We start from the raw sequence: 27,044 nt of genomic DNA, 5'->3' as shown, positions 1-27,044 counted from the left end.
TGCCCTTGTAAATGTTTCTAGGATAGTGTTTATGTGTCTGTGGGAACAGGAACATCCTTTTTTTTTTTTTTTTTTTGTGTAGTTGTCGTGACACAGCAGATAGCAAATCCAGCACGGTGAGAGTGTCAAACCAGTTGATTACATGTCACCGAGCCAATACGATTATGTCAAGTATCTGTAAACAGAATAACATGTTATGACAGATTTAACACCCTGTCAGTGAGGTGTTAACATCAAACAGTAGGAGATCAGGAAGATGGTGAGTAATGTGCTTTATGAGTTGGGGAAATGACTGAATCCTGGTGTAATGAAAATGCCAAGGTAATACGCATGACGCCATGTGCAAGTGCAGTATGTACAAGAGAATGAATGTGAAGGAGGTGCTTCAAGCATAGTTTAATTTCTTCACGAGCTTCCAATCAGATGACAGATTGCCACGTTGAAAACTTTGATTTTATTTTAGTTGATTGTAAATAATGTCTTGGCACACACACACTTGCTCTGTGAGGGAGAGTGGGGAAAAAAGGCGACCACATATAAGAAAATCCATGGGAGAAAAGTATGCCTTTATCTTTTAATAAACCGTAAAGCCAGGAGGCAACATGAAATTACAGCATAATAGCAGTGGAGAGTCTTCTGAAGACTTAATTGCCTTAATTATAGCAGTGCGGAGAGAGAGGGAGAGAGAGAGAGGGAGAGAGAGAGAGAGAGGGAGAGAGATATAGAGAGAGAGGGGAAGGAAAGTGGGAGGAGATACGAAAAAGGAGGGAATCAGAGAAGAAGAAAGCAGGAAAGAAAGATGGAGTGAGGTGATAGAGGAACTAGTGCATGAGCCAGATGTTGCAGGTGTAATCCAGGTGTGTGTGTTTGTGTTTGCGTGTGTGTGTGTGTGTGCGTGTGTGTCTATTTGCGTGTGAACAGATAGCTTCCTGTTTCATGTTTAAACATTTGTGCACATGCGCTGGTCTGTAACTGTGCGCGCTCCTGTGTTCATCTGAGACTCCTCAGTCCATGTGAATGATGGAGCGAGTGCTACGCTGAGAAAAAGTCTCTTTTCCAGACGAGTGAAAATGTCTCCCTCAGATCTTACAAGCTGGCAAGCTTACTTAGGGATGCTAAACATAGCTTTCATTTTCCTCTGTGTCTAGACTGACTTCTCTACTCTCTGCTTGCTGCGGTTTTTGTTCACTCAGGGAAGATTGTACCCTAATTCTCATGCCTCCTAGCCAGCGGGAAGTTTGTTTAGCCAGCAGTGTTGTGAAGTACCTGCGAAAGCCCCACCACACACCCCACCACACACCCCGCGTGTTGAGGTTGAGAGTTTAGCTTGATTTTTGAACATGGATGACTGATCAAACACTCAGGATAATATTAGCAGTAGATGAAGTTTCTTGATCACCAGCCGTCTGATGATCAGTCTCTACTTATTCTAAAAGATTATACACTTATTTATTTGCCAGTCCCTTGTTTGCACTCTGAAGGCTGGTAATTCAATCTTAATAACTTTATCTTAATCAAATTTCTGAGCATGGATGATAGTCAAGCATTCAGAGTGTGGGCTAGTTATCAGGTTTCAGCCTTGAGAAAAATATCAGCAGTGTGCTCTTTTTAGGATTTCAACTTTCTGATTACCTGTCTACTGTATTTTAAAGGTTGTTCCTTGATTTATTGTTAGAGGTGTGATGCATAAAGCTTAAACCTTAAAAGCTCTGCCCTCTTCTTTGCACTCTAATTGCTTAAAAAAGTAACATCAACTGAATTTTTGTAACAATTTTTCTTATTTTTGGGAATAGTTAATAGTTAATCATCATTATCAGCACCCTTTTTCTAGGATTTCGAGGCTTTTCACTTTCTCTTTCTTGCTTAGAAAGATTGTAGATGGAATTATTTTTGAGGTGTATTTAACAAAGCTCAAATCTTAAATAAACTGCCACCTGTCAAACTCTTAATTGCACTCTGATGGTTAAAAAAGGAGCACCATTTGAACAGTTTCTTGTCTTACAGCCTTCGTCATTGAAATATTGGCTAAAATGATAACATCTGCGTGTGTTGATCTCTTTAATCCTGAATGAGAGGATCACAATGTCATCTTGCATCGACTTCACCAAACTTTCAAAATAGACTTTTGAAATTCCTGTTGGATGTCAATGAAACTTTTATGAATGAAAGGTCTCCAGTGTTGTTCTTTTTTTTTTTTTTTTTTTTTTTTGGTAAAGTTGGCAGGGAAGGACTGACTGCTGTCTCGAATTTCTTTCACAATATCCTCTTACAAAGCAGCTCTGCCACTTGAAATCCTATATCCAGTTTGAGTCATTGAAGTAAACACTATTTCCTCACTGAAGTGTTTTTAAAACTTTGTATCAACATGATCAATTTTTTATATTACAACAGTCACAATCCAAGTAGTAGTTATCCTTCCTTTGGTGTCAGAGGTTGTAGTTTTTTTTTTTTATAGGGCTGAGAAGGAGATGTGTCATGTTTTTTAGGAGAGCCAGTTTGCCTGTGGGTGCATTTTTGTTGTCGTCAGGCAAGTCCCTGCACTGCAGCGCAGGCCTGCCCGAGTGGAGATTCTTTAGGAGGGAGATCTCCTTCTGAAAGCGTCTTACCAAGAGCTATTAATTATTAACTGGGAGAGCTAACATCAAAGGAGCAGACTTGTGCTGAATTAAATGGGGGCTGGAGCCTGGCAGTGTGGAGCTGAGAGAAAAAACTGGGTGAGAGGGAAAAGCCGAGCGAGATTTCTCTCCCCTCGCTTTTGAACTTTCCAAGTACAAAAAGAAAAAGAAGAAAGAAAAGAGCGATGTTAGTTTATGTAAAAGAGGCAGGGAAAGAGAAAGTAACAAAGTTGGAAGAGCTTGTATTTATGGCGCATTGCTGTTTTTAATGTGTGAGTGTTTTAATAAGGCTTTCATTCACTACTCAGAAAGATCGAATCAGTTTGCAGGGTTAATTAGTCTTTAATGAGCTATGAAAGCCAGATTCATAAACATCTTGTCTTTGGATTAAACCAAGAGGAAATCTAATTGAGACATAGCTCATACACTTCTGATGCTTGAGAATATATTTTCCTGAGGTTGATTTACACTCACAGTTGATTTTAGACTGTGGTACATATACCACCACTTACATCAAAAGCTTTTTGTTAGTTTGGCTCCATTTCCCTCCTGCTGTAACTTGTCTGTGCAGCAATAGTCCCTCCTAACTGCTCATACGGGACAGTATCTGCAGTGAAGAAGGTCTCAGGCCCATGCTTGTGTGTTGCTATAGTTTATTTTATATATATGTATTTATACCTAGTGAGATTATTGACTCTAGAGTTGTCTTTCTCGCTTTGGAGGGAAAAAACTGTTTTAAACAAGTGAAGTGTGTCATGCTTGTTGTTGGTGAAACATTCGTAAAGTTAAATTTAAACTAACTTTGGTGACACGTGCTACTTCTTGGAGAGCTATAATTAACCATTGACCTCTTTCTAAAGAATAATACACACAGGAAGTTGGTAAAATAACATAAGCACCATAGGAAAAGTGAAAGGAAAACAATTACAAAGCTGCATCACTTTGGGGTTTAGTGGCGTGTAGCTATACATCAACTAGTTCAGTATATCAACACTTCAGTATGAATTTCAATGCAGCAGGAGACAACTAACAGAGGTGCAAAGAGGCCAGATTATGTGTGTATATACTGTGTGTAAACTTTGGATGGCAAGGTGAACATCCTTTTTAAAATCATGCCAAACAAACAGCAGAACTAGAGTCACAAGTAGTGCTGAAAGAACTGATCAATCAATCTTAGACCAATCAATTAGTTTTGTTTGGTCTTTTTAAAATGGTGAAAAATGTTGATTACTGTTTCTCTGTTTGTTTTGTTCAGTCCATAATCCAAACATAGTTCACTATCATAGAGGACTACAGACACCAGAAAGTATTCACATTGGAAAAGCTTGTATCAGAAAATGTTAGCATGTTAGCAACCCTCATTATTCATTTTGTGACAGTCAACAAATGGATTAAGAAACAAATCCTTGCAGCTCCAAAGTCAAATCAAATGGATAAAAAAAATTGTATTCACCAAAGAAATGTAGAATACAGGTGAATAATTTGGAACAGACTGACTGAACAAGTAACAAATGCAGATGCTTCTACTCAAATCATGATCGGTCATTGTAATGTTTGAGGAGTATGAAAAGTGAATCGCGTGACTCTCATGATCACCAGATTTTGGATTTGTGTAAGAGAGAACATTCCACAACCATTATCAAAACACCAAATAGAAATATAGAAACATGGGAATATCTTTTGGAAGAATAGTGTTCATCCTTCCACACTTGGTGTACTGAAACTGTTCTGGCTCCTGGTAGTTGACCAAAAGTTTTTCTTTCCTGTTTGGTCACTGTTGATGTTGAATGTCGTTTCCTCCCAAAAAAAAAAAAAAAATCAACATGATGTGTTGTGAAGAGAGAAATCACGCCTCCCCTGCACATACCTCTCCTTCCCATCTCCTCTTTCTGTCCTCCGTGAGTGCCTGCAGACTGGAGCGGTGACACTCTCCAGCCACTCGGCAAGCAGAGTCACAGCACTGTACACTGTCACTTTGATCTACACTCCCCCCCTCGCTCCCTCCAGTTATGAAGAGCGCTGGCAAGAACCCAAGGGCACTTGATAATACCAGGATATGATCCCAGCCGCGCTCTTTTAGATCATGTAGTGCAGACATCAAAACGTTGTCTAAATAGGGCACCATGAATCAAGCTGGGTGAGAACGTGTTGTAGGGGAAAGCAGGAGTTAAGATAATGGAACTTTTTTTTTTTTTTTTTTTTTTTTTTTGCCGAGGAGGGGAAGCCAATTTGGATTCTGTGAGGAGATACTTGGGGTTCTGCAGATCCAAGCATTTCCTTTATCTTTTGCCTTCAGCAGAAGTCTTCAAAAGACCTCTCTGCTATGACTTTCTCTACTCGCAGATGAAAGAAGCTCAGATTTGAGTCGGTTGGAAAGCCTTGATAACTTTATTCAACTTTTCAGAGCGTGCACGGCAGAATTCGGTTCAGATTCAGCTCCATGTGATGCACCTCAGCGATGCATGCATTAGTTCTCGATACAAGGATGAAACGGTTTTAGTGGATGTCATGCTATTAAGGCTAATGTGATATGGATTTAGTTGGAAACACATCGTGAAGGCATGGACCCACATGTGTACATCCAAGCAAATGTTATCAATGGCTTGTTTACTTCTCCACTGTTGGACTTCTGTCACTATCCTTCCTCATCCGCTCGTTCCAGATGATCTGTGGTCACACTCAGGCAGAGAACTCCCTCTAGTGGTCCTAATTTGAATGTGACAAGTCAAAATAGTGAGAATGCAGTTGATTTAAAGAAGAACCTGATCACACGTTGCCTTGCTTTTTTCTCTCCACATCAGCATGTCTTATAATGACTTTTTTCCTCCGTTTTGCAGGCAAAGAGAGCAGTGCAGAGAGGAGCCACAGCCGTCATCTTTGATGTGTCAGAAAATCCAGATGCCATCGACCAGGTTTGTCCACACCTAAAGTTACTCTGGCATTTACCCGCTCACGTTTCAACAACACTGAACCGCTTTAATCTGTCTCGCTCGGTCTGTTAAAGACACTCTGCCTTTCACTTCTGAATAAAGCTCAGCAGCATGCCCTTCCCATCTGACTGTGTGTGTGTGTGTGTGTGTGTGTGTGTGTGTGTGTGTGTGTGTGTGTGTGTGTGTGTGTGTTAGTGCGTGCTGTTTGTACAAACAATGATCTTTCTATCTTTAGTTCTGCTCAAAAGCATGTGGATCAGTGTTGCTCATTCAACCATTCTGGGCCTTTGAGCTCTCTAACTTGTGTTTGGATGAGTGTGTTATGCTGTGAGAGGACTGCAAATGGATATCCAGGTTCAGCTTTCACTAGACCATGACCAAACTCTCTTGAGCTCATAATTGCACAGGTAGCGCACATTACCTCACCCCCCTGAGACTATGGATCTGTCTTTGAGTGCACTTTTGTGAGAACACACATACTATAGGCTACTGTAAGAACAAAGTATATTTCTCTTCACACACACATACACACACACACACACACACACACACACACACACACACACACTCCCAGACACTCACATTCCTGCTTCTTCAACTCTTTCTGGCTCCTGTGTCTGTTGCTGTTGAGAGGTATAATACACGAGTTGCTCGTCTGAGCGCCTTTGTCGCAAGAATTCTCCTGTGGTATTCATCCTCGCCACGCCAGGCCTGGACTTGCAGCCTTTTTCTCTTTTTTTTTCCCTCCCTTCCTCGCCTCTTCTTCTCTGCCGCTGGGTCGTAAAGCGCGTAGCTGAGAGATAAAAGGGATTGCGCGGAGACCACATGAAAGGCAGCGCTGGGCGGCTGTGTTAAATTCCCCCGAGAGGCTTTTCCAGTCAGAGCGGCCCGATCAGCAGAGACAGGACCCACAAGGCCGAGGGGCAGGGAGGAGGAGCTTAGAGAGAATTAAGATACTGGGGCCGAAATTTAGAGAGAACCTTTATTAAGTTAATGTACTTGACTTCCTTTTTAAAGCCGTTGTGTACTATAATGTGGGGCTAAGTGCTGCTTGTGGCTGAAACACTTGTTTGGGAGAAAAGTTGAGTTTGTGATTAATTCTCTTTAATAAGTGATACACTCAAGGTTTTTCTTTCTGTGGAGTTTATTGTAGGACTTATAGGTATAATTCTTAATGATGTATTGTTTGGCCAAGTCAGAGTCTTTGTGGTAGTCGTTTCTCAAAGAGGGAACAGCGCACCAGAATCGAAGCGGCACATCAAAAGTTCCAACATCTATACTTTGAAACCAGAACATACAGTATTTCTCTGGGGAACATGACGACAGCAGAAGAAATAGAAATGCGAATATCCTCGGTATTTCCCTTGGGCTTTTCAAATTACAGATTCCACCAGCAGACGAAAGGGGAGGACAGAGGGAGAGGAGGAGTAAAGGAGTATGTCAACTGACTCGAAAGCCAGAACATACTATTCATTGACTATTTCCTCCTGCTCCCTCTGGCAAACCGTGACCACAGTTTCCATGTCTTGAGCCTATAGGTCACTTTCCCCAGTTGGTAATAGAAGAGTTCATGCCTTTGGCTTTTTCACCCTCAGACAGTTCACATCCATTAGGGCAGTAGTTCCCAAACCGCCTGCCTTATGTCCCCTTAAAATTAAGCTATGTCTGCTTGCAGTCCCTCATCACACACTGCATACGTCAGTGAGTTGAGAGCAGTTCCACCTTTAGAGTGATCTTTAGATTTTTAAAGTTTGAAGAAGACTGAAAAGATCCTCTAAGTTCTTCTGAGTGTAAAGCATTTAATATTTCGTGGCTGACTCCACCGCTTTTAGGGTAGAAGTCTTTGTCAACCTGTGACACCCTGGTGAAAAGCTGACACTATGCAGTTTTTTTTCTCTCTTTTGCATTACATTTGGATACTTCAAGAGGCTTTAAGAAATAAAGCCATGGAGAATTTCACAAGAAAAATAGGATCAGAGAAGAGTCTGAGAAGTTGTATAATACTGTGCTGCAGAACTTGTGCCTTTTGCTATTAATCATCTCCCACCCACTCCAATGACACTGATAGTTTAATACTGAAGCGGGCACTTGCAAGGAGCATTCAGTTTCAGTTTGTATCTTTACAAAGTGACAAATGGAACTATTTTCAAAGCAAAAACACATCCACTCATTATTTCCTTGAAGAATTTCAAGACTGGAAAAACCTCTATAATGACATTTAGACCATCACCAGACTCTTAAATGGTTAGCCTCTTCTAAAGACACACATACCAGTACAAATCGGAAATCCTCAGATTCCTTGCTTCAGTCAATTAAGAATTAATAAAGCAACATTTATAAAAATCGAAATAAAGTGAAATACTGGCTGTTTTAGCTGTAATCGGGTCATATTGGATGTAGATCACATGACTGCAAAACATCTGAATTATTATATGAAGGTTGTTATTACTATGACTGTTAATTTTGTTTTGCATTAGTACATGTGGTGTTGAATGTATCTTTCTGTCTTCTCAGCTGAACCAGGTTGCCGAGGATCCCCTGAAGCGGCCAGTTGTGTACGTGAAGGGCAACGACGCTGTGAAGTTGATGAACATCGTCAACAAGCAGAAAGTGGCCCGGGCTCGGATACAACACAGACCACCGAGGGTAAGGACTCGTGCCAAACCCAAAACCACTGCGTTGTAGATCACGTGCATGTGTGTGTGAGACAAATCCAAGCTACATGTGAGGAACATGAAGAAGAGGCAGACATGTTGCTCCAAACGACGGTGCTGAAAAGTTTTCAGATGTGAAGACAAACGAAAAATTCCAGCTGTGAAATCTGACCCTTTCTCTTTCTTCTCCGCTCTCCGCTGCCCTGAGGCCGAGGACTTTTTCGCAGCACTGTGAGAGATTAATATCAGCCATTCAAAGAGCTGTTTGTTTGCTTGGAATATTTGATAAGAGACCAACACACTTTGAGGTCAAATAGCTTGACATAATGAAAGCCTGAGAGAAAGGACAGTCCGATAAGTGCACATTTTCTGATGGTGAATTTGGCAATCTGACTTTTCCCAGAGGATTTTCAGCAGATATTTGGGACATGGGAACATATATTCTTGGAAATGCCACCTCTTTGATTTAGCCAGAATCTTATCCTGGCTCCTATCTCTCAAGAATAAAGAAAAGGTGTCAACGTGACAGTTTTTCTTGTCTTGAACTCTGCAGTATCATTTCCTGTCAGTGTTTGACTGAGATGTAAATGAATTGACGATGAAATAATGACGACATTTCTATTCTAGAAAATACCAGGTCTCATTTTTATTTGCATAATATAGAGTGAATAAATCACAGCGTACATTTTCAGTGTATTATTATATGTGCATTATGTATAAATGAGTTGTGTATGTTATGTATGTAGGGATCTACTCAAAGATTAATGTAAAAAGGTGTAGGTGGAACTGCCTTTTTTTAGGTTTGTCACTGTTTCTAAGGGAGATGAAGATAATTTCTTTAGTTATTTCCATGTGTATTTGAGTAACATTAATTTAAAATGACCAAACTAAACTAAACACAGGTCTGCTGAATAACTACTAACAAAAGTTTTATCTCAAACTACCACAAAACATTTTAATGACCCTTCACACCAGCTGTATGCGAAGATTATTTGACAAATGTGTGTTTTCTTTTCTCTCCCTCCTTTTTCCACAGCAGCCCACGGAATATTTTGACATGGGTATATTTCTGGCTTTCTTTGTGGTCGTATCGCTGGTTTGCCTCATTCTGCTCATCAAGATCAAACTCAAGCAAAGGAGAAGCCAGGTGAGAGTCTAATCACACGCTCATCACCGCTAGAACAAAAAGTGTGAAGAAACAACAACTTGGAAAAAAACATTATTTATTCACAAGATCATGACACACATAGGATCAAACATATGCATGCATCACACACAAAACACACCCAAATATACAAATGCCTTGTTTTTCCAGTCAACATGACTTCACTGGGAGTTACAGGCATTGAGTCAGGCGACAGTAGCTCTGCCGCTGATTGATTCCTGTGGTGTGTTGACAAAAAGCTCTCAGTGGAGGCTTAGGTCGGGCGCATGAATCGGGATTAGCATTTAATTAACGCTGATGAGAAGTCGGCTGTCGGAGCCAAACGCACAGAGATGTCATGACAGAGCAGGAAACCTGTTGCAGCATCCGTTAAGACAGGTGTAATCCTGCCTCTGTGTGTGTGTGTGTGTGTGTGTGTGTGTGTGTGTGTGTGTGTGTGTGTGTGTGACTGTAGGCCTACTCGTTTTTCTGTGGGTGGGTGTATAATGGGTGTGTACTTCTGTGTCACAGCAGTGTATGACTTGGTCGTGACTTCCTTTGGTGGTTAATTAAGAGAACAGCTCACACCAGGGGCAAATTTGTCACATGTAACAACCTTTTCCTTCCTGTAATGTGAAAAATTAATGAACTGCTCTCGGAAGGTAAATATAGCTTGCAACATATTGACTTTTTGAAATCCAATTTATCTGAACACCTTCTTTGAGAATTTTAGGCTTAGGTCCTTAAGGGTTCGCCCATACACAACTATAGTTAAATTACATACTAACTATACAGATTTTTAAATTCTTCATGTTTCATATTTTGTCAACCCCCCCCTGCAATGAGAATGATTTTCACACCAAAGCAATTAAAGCAGCGACTTCTATAAATCACCCAGACTGCTACACATGTACTTATCACATTTAATCCTGATAGGCAGTTAACTGTCAGTCTCTATTTTTGATGAGTAACATTTTTAAGGCGGCCTGAAGAAAAGAGACCTGAGTCAGAGCCGGAGTTATTGCAAAATGATGTACTGTGTCGTCACTGCTTATCTTGACTCTCATGTTCATCAGTGTTCATGTTAAATACTGCAAAGCTCTAAAGGGGTCTTCTTAAAACTCAAATGTTGCTCATCAAACACTCAGATATTCCCACTGACCATGTCCGCCTTTCTCCCCACCACAGAGCTCGATGAACAGAATGGCCATTCAGGCTTTGGAAAAGATGGAGACACGAAAGTTCAAGGCCAAAGGAAAAGCCCAGCGTGAGAGCAGCTGTGGAGCCTCTGATTCACTGAGCAGCAGCTCCACCTCTGACTGCGCCATCTGTCTGGAGAAGTACATTGATGGGGAGGTAAGAAAAAAAACTTAACTCTGATTTATATATTTGACTTCCGTTATAGGGCCTTTCAAATCTGAACAGGACTCTGTGGTCTTCTTTGCTCCTCAAATAGTTGTTGCAAAGCTGTGGTGTGTTTGGGGTCATTATTGTCCTGCAGTATGAATTGTTCTCCACAAAAATGCAAACCAGAGGGTGCAGCATGTCTCTGAAGAGTGGTATTAATCGTTGGACAGGGTGTAATCAATTCAGTGCAGGTGTCCACCTCCAGAGTTGACAAAATGCTCCCAGACTTGAATATTCAGTTTGATGCACTGCAGTATCGTTCTTTCTCCCATTCGTCTCCTTATATCCACACTTCTGTCACTGCCATAAATCTCAGACTTGGATCGATAGAAATACTTTTGAAAGACAGAGTTCTTTCCAATCATCCACTGTGAATGCGAGTATTTCTCAGACCACCCCAATCGTTAGCCCTTGTTGCCCCTCCTGAGAAGTGGTTTGGAATCTGCTTTCCATTCTCTAAGACCACTACAACACTTCTTTTGACAGTCCTTTTGTTTATTGGAGTCTTGTGTTCTTTGTTCAGAGAATTCAGTATCTGTGATGAAGTCGCTTTTATTTATCTCTCAGGGAACTAAGCTTGACGTATTGATCTTCTGATGGTGTGGTCACTTTTGGTTTGCCTGATGAATACAAATGATCTAGTTTCTGCAAAGCGTTTTAGTAGTTCCATGCGCTGCTCCTTTAGAAAGCTTAATCTAGCCATGATTTGACACTGAGAAAAAGCCTCGCTTTGAATAACAATTTGACTTCAAACACTTTCCACAACTTTTCTTACATTTGATTGTTGACCTAGAAATAGTGAAGAATCTTTAGTATTTCTTCTTCATGTTCATTACCTCCTGTGTATTTCTGTACCTTCCCAGTTATGTTTCATGTGTATTCAAATCCAAAAAGTCTAATTTTGGTTGAAGTACATGGACTCTTTCTATAATATTTCTGAATGCTTAAATTTGTTTTCAAGATTACATCTCAGACTTGAACATTCTTCATAAAATGAACTTTTATGAGTAGCCACTGTACAAAACCCTTACGTACAGTATATCTCACAGTCATGAGTATTATTGCTATACTTGCCCATTGTGAAACCATTCAGTTTTAAAAAAGCAAAGTAAAAATCAGATTATAAAATACATTACATCACAAATACTCGTGTAAATGTGTATTGATTTAAAATTGCAGCTGAAATTGAGGCTCACAATCCTCATCTTGTTTGTATTTTCCACCCATTAGCCTCTTTTATTTTTGTTCATCACATGCATTTCACGCATGGTACTTGCCACAAGACTTTGTTTACTGCAAACAGTGGCGACCTGTCTCTTCTTGCAGTACAAAGCACAATGTTTTGATGTGTGGGGACAAAAAAATGATTTGAAACACTTCAAATCAATTGGCTTATTTGGAAATATCCGATATTTTTAATTACATTTGTAAAACATTTGAATCCCTATGAATGGTAGCAGAAGTATCATACAAGGTCATGATACATAATTTTCTCCAGGAGAGCATTTTATGCAACATTTGACTTTTGACATAGTTCAGGTCCGTACAATAATAGACAAAGGTAACATGCACCATCTGAATTAGTTGAATGATTGTTATTCAAAGGCACCTTCCTGCTTAAGTGGAACACAGTGAAGCCCAGGCACTTCTTAGCATGGTCATCTACCCACTGAGCCTATTTTCTTTTCCCTTGCATATTCTGTAGACATGAAACATAATGCAGTAATGTGGACAATAGAATGGAAGTTCCCCTGATGTGCTTGGGGACCACAGTCCTGCGGTCTTCAGTGACGTTCTTTCCGGCGCCTTTTTAGATGTTTAAGTCAGTCTTTCATAGCACCTGGAGAGATAACGGTACCCAAAGTGCATTGGGTTGTGATTAAGCTTCCTGTTTTCCGTGTGTGGCCTTCTTGTCAACATATGTATCCTAATCTCGGACTTTGATGATTTACTGTAACAGCATTGCTCATCCTCATTCATTGATGCTGAAGGGACAAACCCCACTGCCCAGGGAGACATAGTTGGTGTTTCTTTCTTTTTCTTTTTCTTTTTTTTTTGTGGTAATGTGTCTCTTCGGTAAGGAGGAGAAGAAAACACAACAAAGCATGGCGCCAGGATTGCACAGAGGAAGTGGCGATATAAAAGGCTGAATGGCATCAAAGCGGTTTTTGAGCAGTGAACCAAGCAACAAAAGCTCGGGTGGAAGAGAGCCCAAAGATGAGTCACATTAAGCCACAGAGTAAAGAATTTATGGCAGTGAAAGAGCCCTCACTGGAAAAGAATATTATAATTCATATTCATAGTGTTCCTGCTTTTGTGTACTGGAATGACAATTCTCAATCTGAATGCAAAGTGTTGCATTCTTTACATATCAATCCTCTAGTGTACGCCTGTTGTTTGTTTTGTTCCAGAAAGCGGTGACATTGAGCATCAAAGTTGTATTTGTATTGTGGTGTGGCATCTAGTTAAGAGTTTTGTTTGTGGCATGATGTGAAGTTGGCTCCTGCCGTCACAACCATCACCATAACTGACTGTTCCGTATGGCTTTGCTGCCACCCTCTGGACATTTGCAAGCTCTCAACCACACATTTAAATTCTGCCTCTGACAAATTAAACCCTGTCGGCATAAACATAATTTAAGAAATGTGTTTCCTTGCAAATGTACTTGTCTTACATCTTAATGTAATTTGACATATTTCACTAATCATCTAAAGAACACAGAGCTATATTTATTTTGTTAGTAGTGGGTTACCAATGCAAACCCTGAAAGACAAACAGGGTTTCATAGAAATAGTAACCGCAGGGTTATTGTATTGTGATGGCAGTGTTGAAATAAACATCAGATGCTACGTGTTACCTTTTATATTAAATGTGTGAAAGTATTTTAACGTGCTTCCAGGAAGGAACAAAGATCCAGATTTTCTTCTGGTTTTTCTCTATTAAATTAATAGCAACAGCCCACTTAGACATAACACAGACATTTCACTCTCCAAACTGTGCTTATGCTGGACTGCTGCCATTCATTTTATTACAGATAAATCAGAGTAATGTTTTGTCCACCTGCTGTAAGGAGACATTGTGGACCTTTTGTGCTCCTATTGTTGTTACAGTATTTGCTGCTTTTTTGTGTTTTGGATACATGACAATAAAAGTAGTGACCATTAAATCCTCTTATTTTCCCCTCCAGGAGCTGCGAGTCATCCCCTGTGCACACAGATTTCATAAAAAATGTGTCGATCCCTGGCTGCTCCAACATCACACCTGTCCCCACTGTAGACACAACATCATTGGTAAGCTAATGCACAAATAGTTTTTGCTTTGATGTTTATATGAAATACCCTTTCTTAATATCACTGACACTTATTTCACTGATAGACAAAAACTGTTTCCTGGTTGTAAAAGATCAACTTGTTATTAACTGCACAAAATACATTAGTTCATAAAGGTACTTTTCATCTGTAAGAGTCTAAATGTTGCTTACTTTTTTTCTCCACAGAACAAAAGAAGGGAAATCCAGGACCATCATGTATGGACCCGGGCAACCCAGTCCATGGCCGGCAGCAGAGGGTGGTGCTGCCAGTCCATTATCCTGGCAGGGTGCACCGTGCAGGCCAGGTGACAGCCTACCCAACCAGAACAAGCATGGACCCACATGGAAACCCCATCACTGTGCTCACTGTGGACCAGCACCCAGATCCTCAAGGTTTGTACCCACCCCAATCAACGTCTGCCTTCCTCCGGAGCTACCACCCCACCCTCCATCTGGACCACTCACTCAACCCTCACCATTGCGGATTGGAGCACCGTGGACCCCCTGCCTACCAAGCACAACCGCATCACGCTGCTTTTAAACGACCCAAATTCCACGGGCGCAACTTCTCCCGAGCAGCCTGCTTCTCGCAGTACGAGACTATGTACCAGCACTACTATTTTCAGGGGTTGACTTTCCCTCAGCAACCTGAGGGTGGCCAAGGGCCTGCAATGGCAGGACAGCTTGGTGGTGGAGGAGGGGCTCATAAGGGCCACCACAGCAGGGCCTTCCAGCAGGGACTGTTATACCCCACAGTGGTACACATGGCACCTGCCTCTTCTTCAAGGATAGGTGATACCGGCAGCACTTCTGGCCTGAGCTGTTACCATGGCCACCGCTCAGTGTGCAGCGGTTACCTCGCTGACTGCCCTGGTAGTGACAGCAGCAGCAGCAGCTCAGGCCAGTGTCACTGTTCCTCCAGCGACTCCATGTTGGACTGTACTGAGGTCAGCAACCAGGGGGTGTACGGTAGCTGCTCTACTTTCCGCAGCTCGTTGAGCAGTGACTACGATCCTTATGTCTACCGAAGTAAGAGCCCATGTAGGGGCTCCGCAGGGGAAGCAGGGGCTACGGGTTGCACCTCAGTTCCTGCTGAGGACTCGTCATCCCCTGCTCCCTTGGGACATGACTGCCTCCAGCTTCCTCCTGGGGCTTCGGGATATAACTCGGGGGACCACCTCTCCAACTGCAGCTTGGAGCCCAATTACAGCAGTCGCTCATCACTGGAACCCAGGGAGAACAGCAACACTAGCACTACCTCAGGCGGGGCTCCAGAGGCAACAGGAGCAGACAGGGGGAAGGGGCCACAAGACGAGTCAGGGGAGCTTGGGGCTGCAGCCTGTAGCTGCTGCTTCGAGGTGCTTCCTCCCAATGTGGAGTGCAAGGGGCAGGACTTGGACCAAGCTGGGCCTCTGGCCTCAGGACACTGTCACAGGGGGATGGAATTTCAGAGCTCCACCTCCAAGAACTACTTTGCTTCTGAGCACATGTGCCCTTCCTCGGAGCAGGTTAGCTACGAAGGGCTACCTTGCTGTTTCTACAAAGAGATGACGGTCCACAGGGCCACAGCAGGGCGCTACACAGAGGACTACGCTGTTAATGTGCAGTATGCGCATGCAGACTCGGAAACCTGTTCTGGACAGGCCTGCTGCGAACTGAACCAGAGAATACCCATAATTCCTGAGGACACAGATTGTGAAATGGGCACAGGGGCAGAGACCCAGAGCAGTTTATTGCCTGTCAATGTCACAGTGGAGGCAGAATTGCGGACAGGGGAGCGACATGAGACCAGGGAGGGGTATTTCACCTCAGGACAGTTTAGAGGTCAGCCATACCCTCACGAGGAGGAGACCAGGGCTTTATTTCACCCTCAGCTCTCTGCAAGCCCCAATGCATTGGGAAGCAGTACAACAAATGATGGAGGTCTGGGTATATGAACTTGAGTCCAGAGAAAAGGAACTCAGTCAAAAGTATGTATTTGGTACCGTATCAGTCAGTCAGTCAATCATTGAAACCCTCAGTTGCCTTGTTCTAACCGTGCTCTCTGAGCGCTGAATGTTTTCATCTTAGATTGTGTGGATTTCTACTGAAATGGCCTGTTATTTCTAGATATACAGTGTATCAAGTTCATTCCTGTGGCCACGAATGTCTCAGAAATTAGAGTGGTCGGTATTGGCATCTATTTGCAGACTGCTGCCATCAAGGGTTAGGCCCCTTCAACCCTGAGAAACTGGGCCCATTTCTTATGAGATTTTTCAGACTTTGTCAAGAACAAAACATCTAGACTACATCTTCTGTGCAAGGTCTAGGAATACAGGAGTTTCTGTTTTTATGAAAAAAAAGTATACTCTCAATTCACAAACATCTACATGTATACATTTTGTATATGTGCGCACATGAACACTGACTGCCTATAAAGCTTCAACCACCAACTCAAATAGGTTGTACGGACATAGCTATACCAAAACAGAAAGACATGATTGTTTGTTTTTTTTCTTCCTTTTTTTTTTTCAAGAGCAGGGAAATGGGTCCAAGTGTCTGTGACCCACACATTTCTCTGAGGAGAAGAAGCTATATATTACAGAAAAAAATGCATAGAAATGTGAATGCAAGGCTGACACTGGTCTCTATTCAATATGATACAGAATTTGTTTTATGCATTGCATTTCTGTCCAGTAGTGGCCTACCTGTATGAGATGTGCCAGAGCAACATGAAAGCCTTACGCTGGTAAGCTATTTGTAGCAATATCTAAAGACACTGCACAACATCTGGTCGAATCCCAGACTAAAGTGACTAAAGTGTCTCGGGGTCAGTAGATTTCTTCAGAGGTAGAGTGTAGCACTCTACCTCTTGTTTGGAAGCCCTTAAAACGTGTATTTTTGCTGTCACTTACCCGATTTCCTCCATGAGGCATGCTCTAATAAATATCTATGGTTCTTAAGATTCTAGCATGTATCAAAAGGCCAAAGGAAAGTAGCTGGAAAAGACTCATATTTCATAAGGGTTCCTTATTGTACTGTGACTTTTTTTTTTTTTTTTTTAAACAATGCAGTTTTACATACCACAGTCTTTCCGTTTGAATCATATCGTGCCGTGCATAATACATACAGTACTCGTGATATCAATGCTTGTCATTCATGCCTTTCTGTTTGTCCTGCAGACTGTTTTTATACTGTTTCTATGAAATATACACATTCTCTACACAGAGGAAAACCTTCTGAAATAACCCTATTTATAAGTTAACCCAGTGCTGTAATCAAGTGAGAATCTAATCTTGCCTTTTGCATAGAGATATGTACCTACTGCAAATATAACATTTTGGGGTACTTGAGTCACTATTTAATTTTTTTGTTATTGTTTCTAGCACTTAAGAAGATTAAAATGTGTACAAAAATTAATATTTTTTAATTTTTTAAGAATATAATTATTTTCTGTCATTACCATTACAAATGTTTAAAAAAGGCTAGAAATCAATCTGTGTATATTTCTGTACCTGTATAGCAACACATTTTCATGAATGGAAATATGTTCTCTGAATATTTATTTACTAATATATTTATCTTTAAGCCATGTCTTATGTTCAGAGTGTATGAACGTTTGAGTTATTTGGTTGCTTTTTATTTTGAGAAAAATCACTAACATGAGACTTTGTATATACATGGTAATTGCACACAAGACGATTAAATCTTCTCTGACCAAAAAACCGATTTTAAAACTTTAGTACCATACAGTTTTGTAATTAAAGTGTACAAAGATCTGTAAAATATACAGTTTTATTCAAGTAACTCATGTTGTGGTGTCCTCCTTTACATTATTTACAATCAACATTTTTTCCACAAGTCATTAGCTGTTGTTTGATGTAGTTTTATCTAGCGATGCACTGATACTGATACTGATATTGGATATTGTTTCAATACTGACTCAAATAACTGGATTGGGTATCGGTGACATTGGGCCGATCTAGTATCGGATAACATTATTTTAATAAATAACAATTCAGTACATTTATTTGTTACATGTTGCTTCACAATGTCTGACTTACACATAAAAAATGATCCCAGTCTTGGTATCGAGCGATACCCAAAGCCCACATATTGGTATCAGTATTGGGAATGAAAAAGTCAGATTGGTGCATCACTAGTTTTATCATCAGTAGTTATAAAGCTCACCATTTCCAGGTTTTATTATTTATTGCCAAAATGTAGATGTTACCAAAAAAACCCTCAAATTTAAGTCACTTGGGAGTTGTCTTAACATTGATAATGATGGTAAAACGTTGTTGTTTTACAGCGCAGTAGTCACTGAAAAACCATCATATGTCCACTGACGTCAGACTATCTAGGATTGTGCAGTGACATCTGCAGAGAGGAGCTGAGGCTTTATGCTCTGAAATGTCTCAGAACTGTCTACAGACAGTTTGTCATACAGGCAGACAAGCCTGAACCACACTTAGTTTCTTTTTCTTCATTTGCAGGTTTTAGAAGTGCATCTCACAGCTTGAAACCTGAGTGAATAGCCACCACACCGCCAGTGAAGTTGTAATACTGCACACAGTAGAAACCTGCATCCTCAATCATAGATTTAAACTCCTCCTGCAGATGAAAAAGGGAAGAAGACATGACACACAGTACTCACAAAGTGACTATGCAGGGTCAAATAATTAAAGCAGATGAAAATCTAACTAGCTGGAAGAAAAGTAAACATAGTCGCAAATATTACTAAAACAATTAGTAAATTAACAGAAAATAGTAGTAGAAAAAGATTCAATAGATTTTATCATGAAAATAGCATTTAGTTGCAATCCTGTTGGCAAGGTGACACCTGGCATTAAGAAAGAAAGAAATAGTACATATCTACAAAAAACATTTAAACTACAGGAAAAAATATAACTAGCAAAACATCTCATTTAAATGACAGAAGCAGCATGGTGGGAAATTGTATAACAAAAGGAAGAGAATTAGAAGCGAAATAATACAATAATTTAAGATAGACCTAATATGGATATAAAATGACATCTGAAGTAAAGTTGGCAGTGATAGAAATACGATGACAGAGACAAATGAACGCATTTTCTCACCTGGTTAGGAAACTTCCGGATGCTCTCTACCAAATACTGGTAGGACTTCCAGTCTCCAGCAATCACTTCTCCCAAAACTGGAATCATCTGGAAACTATAAGTGTCATAAAGCCTGAAACACAGAAGAGGATGCTTGTTACCTGTACAGCCAAAAACTGGAATTTGCTCCAAATCCCAAATGTATTTTAGGTCTATGTATGTTTGCAATGTTTTTTTTAAGACTGGAAAGTTTTGTTTTCATAGAGTAAAACCTCTTTCCCATGCCATCTTAAATGATATTAGTATATGTAAATACTGCTCTAGTTTCTATAGTGATGACTGACTGGCTTTTTAATACCTGTAAATCCTTAGCATACTGCTTTTCAGGCAAATGTGGAATTATTATTCAATCAGCTGGCCGCTTCATGCAGACTCTACAGCAGAACCAAACATAACAAAAACTGCATTTCATTTAGATATGCCTGTTCCACAGACCTGCTATTATACATGCAGATTCACTGGAGACATTGTTATAGTTATAGAGTACTGTGCAGCCAGAGAGGAAATGTACTGGAAGTCTCTATGGTACAAAGCCAGAAGAGGGCAGTGTCATTCCATAACTAACAAAGCAAATGTCATATATCACTGATATATTGATATGCACAAAGGTTTTTCCCTCCACAAGCAAAACACAAGCTGCAGCTGTTATAATGTACTCTTCCATTCATAATAGCAGTAATAAATCTAACTTTTGAGAGTTACAGGGCTGATATATATATTCACAAACACTCCCCCTCACCTTGCCAACACAGGATTAGTTACTTTGCTGAACTCCAAGCACATGAACCTGCCACCAGGCTTCAGGACCCGTAGAGCCTCCTGCAGTGCCTAGAACAGAAGCAGAGATAATGCTGAAATGATGAATGAATTCAACACAAAATGTATCAACATGTCTGATTATCAATTAATCATTTAAGTCGTTAATTAAGCCAAAATGCCAAACATTTGTTGGTTTTCATGCTTCTGAAATGTAAATTCAATATAAGTGAAATATGGAATAATATTTCTATTTGAAGATGTCACCTTTTTGAGAAATTTTGATGGTCATTTTTTTGGAAAGTTTTGAAAGTGAATCAGTTAAATGGAAAAAAAAAGTGAATTCAATAACAAACAAGCTGCTAAATAAATACAATATACCCCAAATCCTTTATAATACATGTGCATGAGGTGAAAATGTAACTTGGAAATTAAGTGGTAAGAAAAAAAAAAAGAATGTTTTTCAGGATTTATTAACAAATTTAAAGCATTTGAATCAACACATTGAATGTAATGATCACAGCATAGGAGTGGACAGTAAAGCTGGGTATCCTGCTAGATGATAGTTTGACAGGGACGGACACACACTGCTTAGTTCTGTTAACAGGCTGATCACTAAACACAGAGCTGCAGTACCAGCTTGTTGATGCTACGGTCAGTTACCTGGTCTATGTGAGTGACGTTACGAATGCCGAAGGCGATGGTGTAAATATCAAACTGGTCATCATCAAAGGGCAGCTCCTCTGCATCCCCCACCACCCAAGACAGACCTGACACACGAAGAAACACAAACAATCATCATCAAAATTAACAGGATCCTTACCTTAAATTCACCCTGCTGCGAGTTTTCATGCGTTTGTGAAGAAAACTTTGTAGCTTGTAATTCTAGTTTGCAAACTTGTAACAACTTTTAAACCAATAGTTCTGTTTCGTAACCCTGCAACAATTATTATGCACTCTGTTCAAGTCATGCATGGTTGCACAGTCACACACACTTATAATTAAAGTATTTTGTATCTGCTCTTTCGGATTGCGTACTGTGCTCAGGAGTGAGCTTTAAATGCTTGGAAATTAAAGTTTGCACACATTTAATTTATGTTCATGAATAAAATGATTGCAGAATGTTCACATCCAGTCAAATTGACTCTACAGCCACAATCTGAGCTGGGTAAACACAGTCTCTGTCAATGAGCACATTTAATTGCACGGGACTGCTTTCAGGGAACACACAGAAGAGAGGCAGATATGCAGTTTTCTCATCACTGTCTGAAGTCAATGTTGACTGTTTGTACTCCATGACATCCACTTCAGTCACTCTGGTGCTAACGGACTTATCTCAACAGATGAACATGAACCCGATTTACTAGACTGAATCTTGGGTGAGGCTCTGCTGCGACCGGCAGTGTCAATCAATCAATAAATCAAATGTTGTGGGTTTGGTGTTCCCAAGTTATTGCCTGTAAATTAAGACCAGAGCAGCAAACAAACCTCAAAGTCTTCTCTGTTCTGACTGGCGTCAGGTTGTCACTCTTACCAAATGAGGTCATGTTTAGATATATAGCTTGTTTTTCTGGTTAACTACTCCCTAAACTGAGTCAAAGATGCTCATGTGCATGAAACTGATGATAATGTTCTTAAATTCGTTGCTAGTATACCACTGAGTTTCATTACCAATATCATGTATTTGTACTAAACTCTTTTTAAATTCACAAAGTAAGCCAAACTTCACAAATCAGACATACAAGGACTTTGCCTCATTAAAACTAAAATGAGCAAAATTATAATAATAATAATTATCTAGTTTGTAGAAGTGAGTTTTGAGTAGTGATTTAAAAGAAGATACTGAACGTGCGAGCCTTATTTCCTCAGGCAGGTTGTTCCAAAGCTGAGGGGCCCTGCTGGTAAAAGCACGGTCCCCTCTAGATTTCAGCCTTGACTTTGGAACAACCAAAAAGGCCCCACCCGAGGATCTAAGGCTGCGGGCCGGCCCATAGGGAGTCAACATGTTAGTTATGTAGCTTGGAGCTAGACCCAGTTGTGCTTTAAAAGTGATCAGTAAAATCTTAAAATCAATTCTAAAATGAACAGGGAGCCAATGAAGAGAAGCAAGGATTGGAGTGATGTGATGTCATCTGTTAAAACCAGTAAGAAGCCTCGCTGCTGCGTTCTGAACCAGTTGAAGGCGAGAGAGACATTTTTGAGGTAACCCAGAAAGGAGAGAGTTGAGTCTGACTTCAATCAGACATTATCTGATGAAAGATTAATTAAACAAGAATACAAATCTGGACAGTGTTTGTCATATTTCTGTCTGTCCTCAGAGAGGGAGGTTTAATATCCAGCCCTGCAGACACTGATCAGAAACCTGGAAAATGTGTTTACATCCCAGTTTCAACTCAACCAGAATGTGTGGTTTTCTCTAAGCCAGGATGAGGGCCTCTCCAGATGTAACCATAGTATCATTACATGCACAGTTAAATGAGTGGGATACCCCCAAAACCTGATTTGTGTACATATAAACAAAACACAGGGATCAAGTGTCTCTCTTTCAGGACACTTGAAGCTATTTTACTCTTGAAAACTTACCGGCACTGACGCCCGAGCTTTCATATTTCTGCTTGCCCACTCTCAGCATCTCCTTGTTAATGTCACACACCACCGCTCTGGATTCCTGGGACACATCTTTGTCCTCAGTGGAGTAGCTGTTGGAGATTTCCTGCCAGGATGGCGTCTGCATGGTCCTCACCGCCCTCCTCTTCTGGTGCTCTTGCTGAGAACGAACGTACTCCAGGAAGCGGAAGGAAATGTCACCTGCAGCAGAGGATCATTAGAAACAAAAAAAACATGAGTCATACTAGAGCCAGGCAATATATCAATATTATGTCAATATCGTTACATCAGACTAGATACCGTCTTAGATTTTGGATATCGTAATATCCTGATATGTCATCAGAGTTGTTTTCCTGGTTTTAAATGCTGCATTACTTCTCAACTTACCAGACTGTTCTAGCTCTACCTTTTACCCACTTTGTCATTATATCCACATTACCAATGATTATTTATCAAAAATGTTATAGTATAAGTATTTAATGAAAGCACCAATAGTCATCTCTACAATCTGTTGCAATATTGATATCGAGGAGGTCAAAAATAGGGTTGCAAAGGGGTGGAACATTTCCGGTAAATTTCCATGGGAAGTTAAGCTGGGGAATTTTGGAAATATTCCAAATTGGAAACTGTCCATGGGAATTATGGGAATTATAGGAATTAAAAGGGAATTTATGGCAATTGAGGGTAATTTAGTGGAAAGGCATCATATCTAAGCAAATAAGCAATAATTGTTTAGTTATAAGCAAAATAATACAATTAAAACAGATTTATTTATAAGTTGAACATGATCAAGTTGAACAATCAAACAGAACAAAAACAACTTTGCAGTCCACAAGTTGTGTGCTCTGGGCTCAAAAGTGTGGTCCAGAACTGTAGAAATAATCTGTGCATGTGATGGAGGAATAGGGTTAGGGTTAGGGTTTCTTATATACAGTCTATGGGAGGAATGCACAGTGCATGTAGGGGGGGGGGGCATGGTCTCAGTAGTCCTGCAGTAAACAGTGTGCTGTGTGAGCATGTGATAGCATAGATATTCAACTGTACTGCATGATATCTGGTTGTTTAAGTCAGGATTATGCTAAAATATTATTTTACACAACTATATTTAAGTTTCCTAATAAGAACATACCTTCAGTTTAGTAAATTCCTGGTTAATTCCCATTAATTCCCGTTAATTCCTGTTAATTTACATGGAAAGTTACCAAGTTTGAAAATTCCCAGAATTTTGCAAACCTAGTCAAAAATATTGTGATACTTGATTTTGTCCATATCGCCCAACCCTAAATTATACCAGTCAGATTTCCAGAGTTTGACTTTTAACACGTCACACTAATGAAGCTCAGTAAACTTCATATTGTATGTCTATACTTATGCTTTAAATCAACACAAATAAAATATGTTATGGCTGCACACAAGCTTCTTTACCTGTTCCACCTGCCACATCCAGAAGCTGTGCACCAGGCTGTGGGTTCATGACATGCAGCAGTGTGTCCTTCCACAGTCGATGAATCCCCAAACTCATGGCATCGTTCATAACGTCGTATTTCTGGGCGACATTCTCAAACACCTTATACACTGAAAAAAGCAAAATGGAAAGAAAGAGCATTTGTATGAGTGGAATCTGTTTAAGCATTTTAACTGAACATTAGGACTGGGTAGCGTTAAAAAAATTACAATACCAGTACCAAGTTACCTTACAGTGATACTGATACCAATTCAGTATTTCATTCGATACCCATCATGTGAATAGAAGCATTAAATTGCATAAAATGTCACCACTCCTCCACATCTAAATGATTTGATTTTTTCCATACAGTTTATTTCAGTCTGAACACACTCAGATATTTGGCTGCACCTTACATATATATATTTTTTTCATCTTGACACCTTTATGTTTTGACACATTTGTGTCCATTTTATACTCTGGACCTGAAGAAACAGGGTCTCTTTTTAACATTATTTCCTTCTAGTTGAAGTGTCAAATAAACAAATCAAATTAAATCTGTGGCTTCATGTGTTTGTTCATCATTCTGTAAAACTCTTCTAAATCTTTAATGAGATCTACGGTATATCACAAACTCAGCTTATCTTTAATTGGATAAATGAATGCCTGCAATCGCCAGACAGGAAACAAAGCACTTTTTATTTGTATGTGGTTAATAGAGATATTCAGGTTTTGTTATTAGATGTTTTTGAAATCTTGAAAGTGAATTACTTTAATTCCAAACCACACCGACTCTGTTACAATTCCCACTTAAATTACACATTGCAATGTCTGAAATCACCTTCAAATGTTTATTTTTTAGAGGTTTTATTGAGCTGAAGTGTCACTTTATGGATCAATTATACGCCGAAATAACCAGGACACCTTCAGGATTACAAAAACATCTTTATTCCTGTTAGTCAAGGTGTGTGCATTAACAAGGAGACGATAAAGTGATAAAATAGAGACATTATTGACTGAGGTTTTGCTCCCTCTGCTGTCACCCACCTCTCTTCGCCTTCTCCGCCTCTGGTACTGTCTCAAAGCCGAAATGAGTGCTTCTATCTTCGGCTGCATCGCTGAGACAACGACAAGAGGACCGACCCGAAACATTAATATGTCTGTGAGAGAGACGGATCACCCTACGGACCAGAGACCTCATGGACACGGCCATGTTCACAGATATAAGGACATATATATAAGGACATGTGTATAAATGTCTGTGTTGGTGACCGGGGAGGCTGGTTATTCAACAGCGCGTCATGATGTCGTCATTCATAAGCGACAGTAACTTTTAAATACAACTTTATCAACAGCATCGTAATGTTACAATACAAATACCAGAGCATGAGAAAATCAACAGGGTCACTAGTTTGAGTTTTTATTTATTTTTTTAATTTTTCAGTTTTTTTAAATACAGATATTTCAGTTTAGTTTGAGTTAGTTTAATATCGTAACACATTTCCGCTGATGGGGGGGAAATACGTTGTATGTTAAAATAATGAGTAACTCAAAGTAGTGAGAAACTCTCAAAATATTGATTTATCTCAAAATAATAATCTCAAAATGATGACTTAGTATCTAAAAATAATGACTCAGTATCTGAAAATAATGACTTAGTATCTCAAAATAATGAGAAACTTTCTCAAACACGTGATACAGAAATTAAGAGAACTAAATAAATTTAAAAAGTGAATATGTAGGCCTAATAGGCTACTGCAAACCAGCTTTAATCTGGCAATATTGTCTACAATGTTTCTCAAGAGATGAGATGTCTTTAAAGCTTTGTGTTTGTTTGTTTGTTTATTTGTTTGTGTCTCGATACCCTGCAGACGGTCTGAAGTATAATGCAAACTTTTTGGGGGGAAGAAACTGAAGAAATATGGCTTTGTGAATATGATATATGAATAATATGTTTGGCCAAAAGACACAACAACTTTATCTGGTTATCAACTTCATTTTTGTTCTCACATTCAAACATAAGACCATGCTTTCTGTAACAGGGACCAAGACCACGAGTCTCCCAGATTAATACCTAAGAACATTTAAGTCCCAGTTACTCAAATGAGCACAGACATAAAATACATGAGAAAAGGACTCATTGCAGAAGGAACATAAAAGGGGAAACATTGCATCTAAAGTTGTGAATGAATTGAATTTCAGCCAGCTTAAAGGTGAATTACCGCCATCTAGTGGATTGGGGTGTGGCACTGATTAGCAGACAACATAAATAAATACATGTTTCTTGTTTCCATAAGATATTTAATTAGGTAATTGTATATTTGCCATGATGCTTATCTGCAAAGATTCTCTACTGTGATGTTATGTTTTGCTTCTTTTAGTGCTCATATCCGTTTCCTTCTTTCCTCCTCGTGGATACTCCAGTAGCACATGTTGAACAGATTCAGGTTTATTACTATGCATGCATGATCCAGCTGAGTGTTTGCCTATTTCATGCAGTGTTTGATTAAGTCATGTGTGCCCTATCCTGCATCTTCCTTTCTGTTCCCTCCAGTACTAACATGTTTTTTGTATCGAGATGTATACTTGTGTCATTGATACTCCAGTAGCCTATTCTTGCCACACTTTTTGCATTTGACTTTTAAAGATAGTTTTAACCTTGATTTTACTTAACAGAGCCTGCATACTGACTGACTGTGATTAAAGTGATTGTTTGGCCAGTATATCCACTCTCTTATTTCCTTTCATACCTATATGGGAAGGAACAAAATGAACCAAACGGTCAAACCCATATTGTGTAAATCTGTGTATTACGTGATGTACTTCAAACTGAATTTTATGTCTGCAACCCCCCCCCCCCCAGACTTAATTCATTTGCAGGATTATAATTAGTAAAAGGCTCTACCACTGTCTTAAGAAATTATGTTGAATATGGAGAGAAAACGCACTGCCACAGTGATTTAGTTTAAACTTGTACACCAGGGACCAGCAATTAACTACAGCCCAGGAGTTTTCACTGGGGGGGTATTAATTAGTGCCGGCCTAAATGTTTTATTTCTT

The 27,044-nt window shown here is 39.9% G+C and overlaps 2 protein-coding genes across 2 annotated transcripts in view; one reads left to right on the top strand and one right to left on the bottom strand.

Moving 5' to 3' along the window:
- The window catches only part of znrf3 (zinc and ring finger 3), a 67,980-nt gene extending 51,841 nt beyond the window's left edge, over positions 1-16,139 (top strand). Inside the window, exons 3-8 of the mRNA XM_053324667.1 lie at positions 5,453-5,527; positions 8,060-8,191; positions 9,236-9,346; positions 10,532-10,699; positions 13,938-14,040; positions 14,247-16,139. Of these exons, the coding sequence (XP_053180642.1) occupies positions 5,453-5,527; positions 8,060-8,191; positions 9,236-9,346; positions 10,532-10,699; positions 13,938-14,040; positions 14,247-15,997 (2,340 nt within the window). The 3' untranslated portion in view covers positions 15,998-16,139. The remainder of the gene's footprint in view (positions 1-5,452; positions 5,528-8,059; positions 8,192-9,235; positions 9,347-10,531; positions 10,700-13,937; positions 14,041-14,246) is intronic.
- Positions 16,140-16,870: 731 nt separating this feature from the next.
- coq5 (coenzyme Q5, methyltransferase) lies at positions 16,871-25,253 on the bottom strand. Its single transcript, XM_053324655.1, has 7 exons — positions 25,032-25,253; positions 23,966-24,115; positions 22,517-22,741; positions 20,597-20,703; positions 19,917-20,005; positions 19,139-19,250; positions 16,871-18,653 (listed from the first exon to the last, which is right to left on the bottom strand). The coding sequence occupies exons 1-7, from the start codon at positions 25,195-25,197 to the stop codon at positions 18,552-18,554; spliced, it is 951 nt and encodes a 316-aa protein (XP_053180630.1). The 5' UTR covers positions 25,198-25,253; the 3' UTR covers positions 16,871-18,551.
- Between the last annotated feature and the right edge of the window lie 1,791 nt (positions 25,254-27,044).

The sequence above is a fragment of the Scomber japonicus genome, chromosome 9, assembly GCF_027409825.1.
Source record: "Scomber japonicus isolate fScoJap1 chromosome 9, fScoJap1.pri, whole genome shotgun sequence".
NCBI classification, from domain to species: domain Eukaryota; kingdom Metazoa; phylum Chordata; class Actinopteri; order Scombriformes; family Scombridae; genus Scomber; species Scomber japonicus.
Note: the sequence above shows the minus strand (reverse complement) of the source record. Positions and strands in the feature narration are given on the sequence as shown.

What these genes read in the sequence shown, in the direction of transcription:
- coq5 (XM_053324655.1), bottom strand. Translation starts at nt 25,197, where the DNA reads ATGGCCGTGTCCATGAGGTCTCTGGTCCGTAGGGTGATCCGTCTCTCT. An exon ending in ACGTCACTCACATAGACCAG is followed by an intron (nt 20,006 to 20,596) that starts GTAACTGACCGT and finishes CTTCTGTTCTAG; the next exon opens with GCACTGCAGGAGGCTCTACG. An exon ending in ACTAATCCTGTGTTGGCAAG is followed by an intron (nt 19,251 to 19,916) that starts GTGAGGGGGAGT and finishes TCTGTGTTTCAG; the next exon opens with GCTTTATGACACTTATAGTT.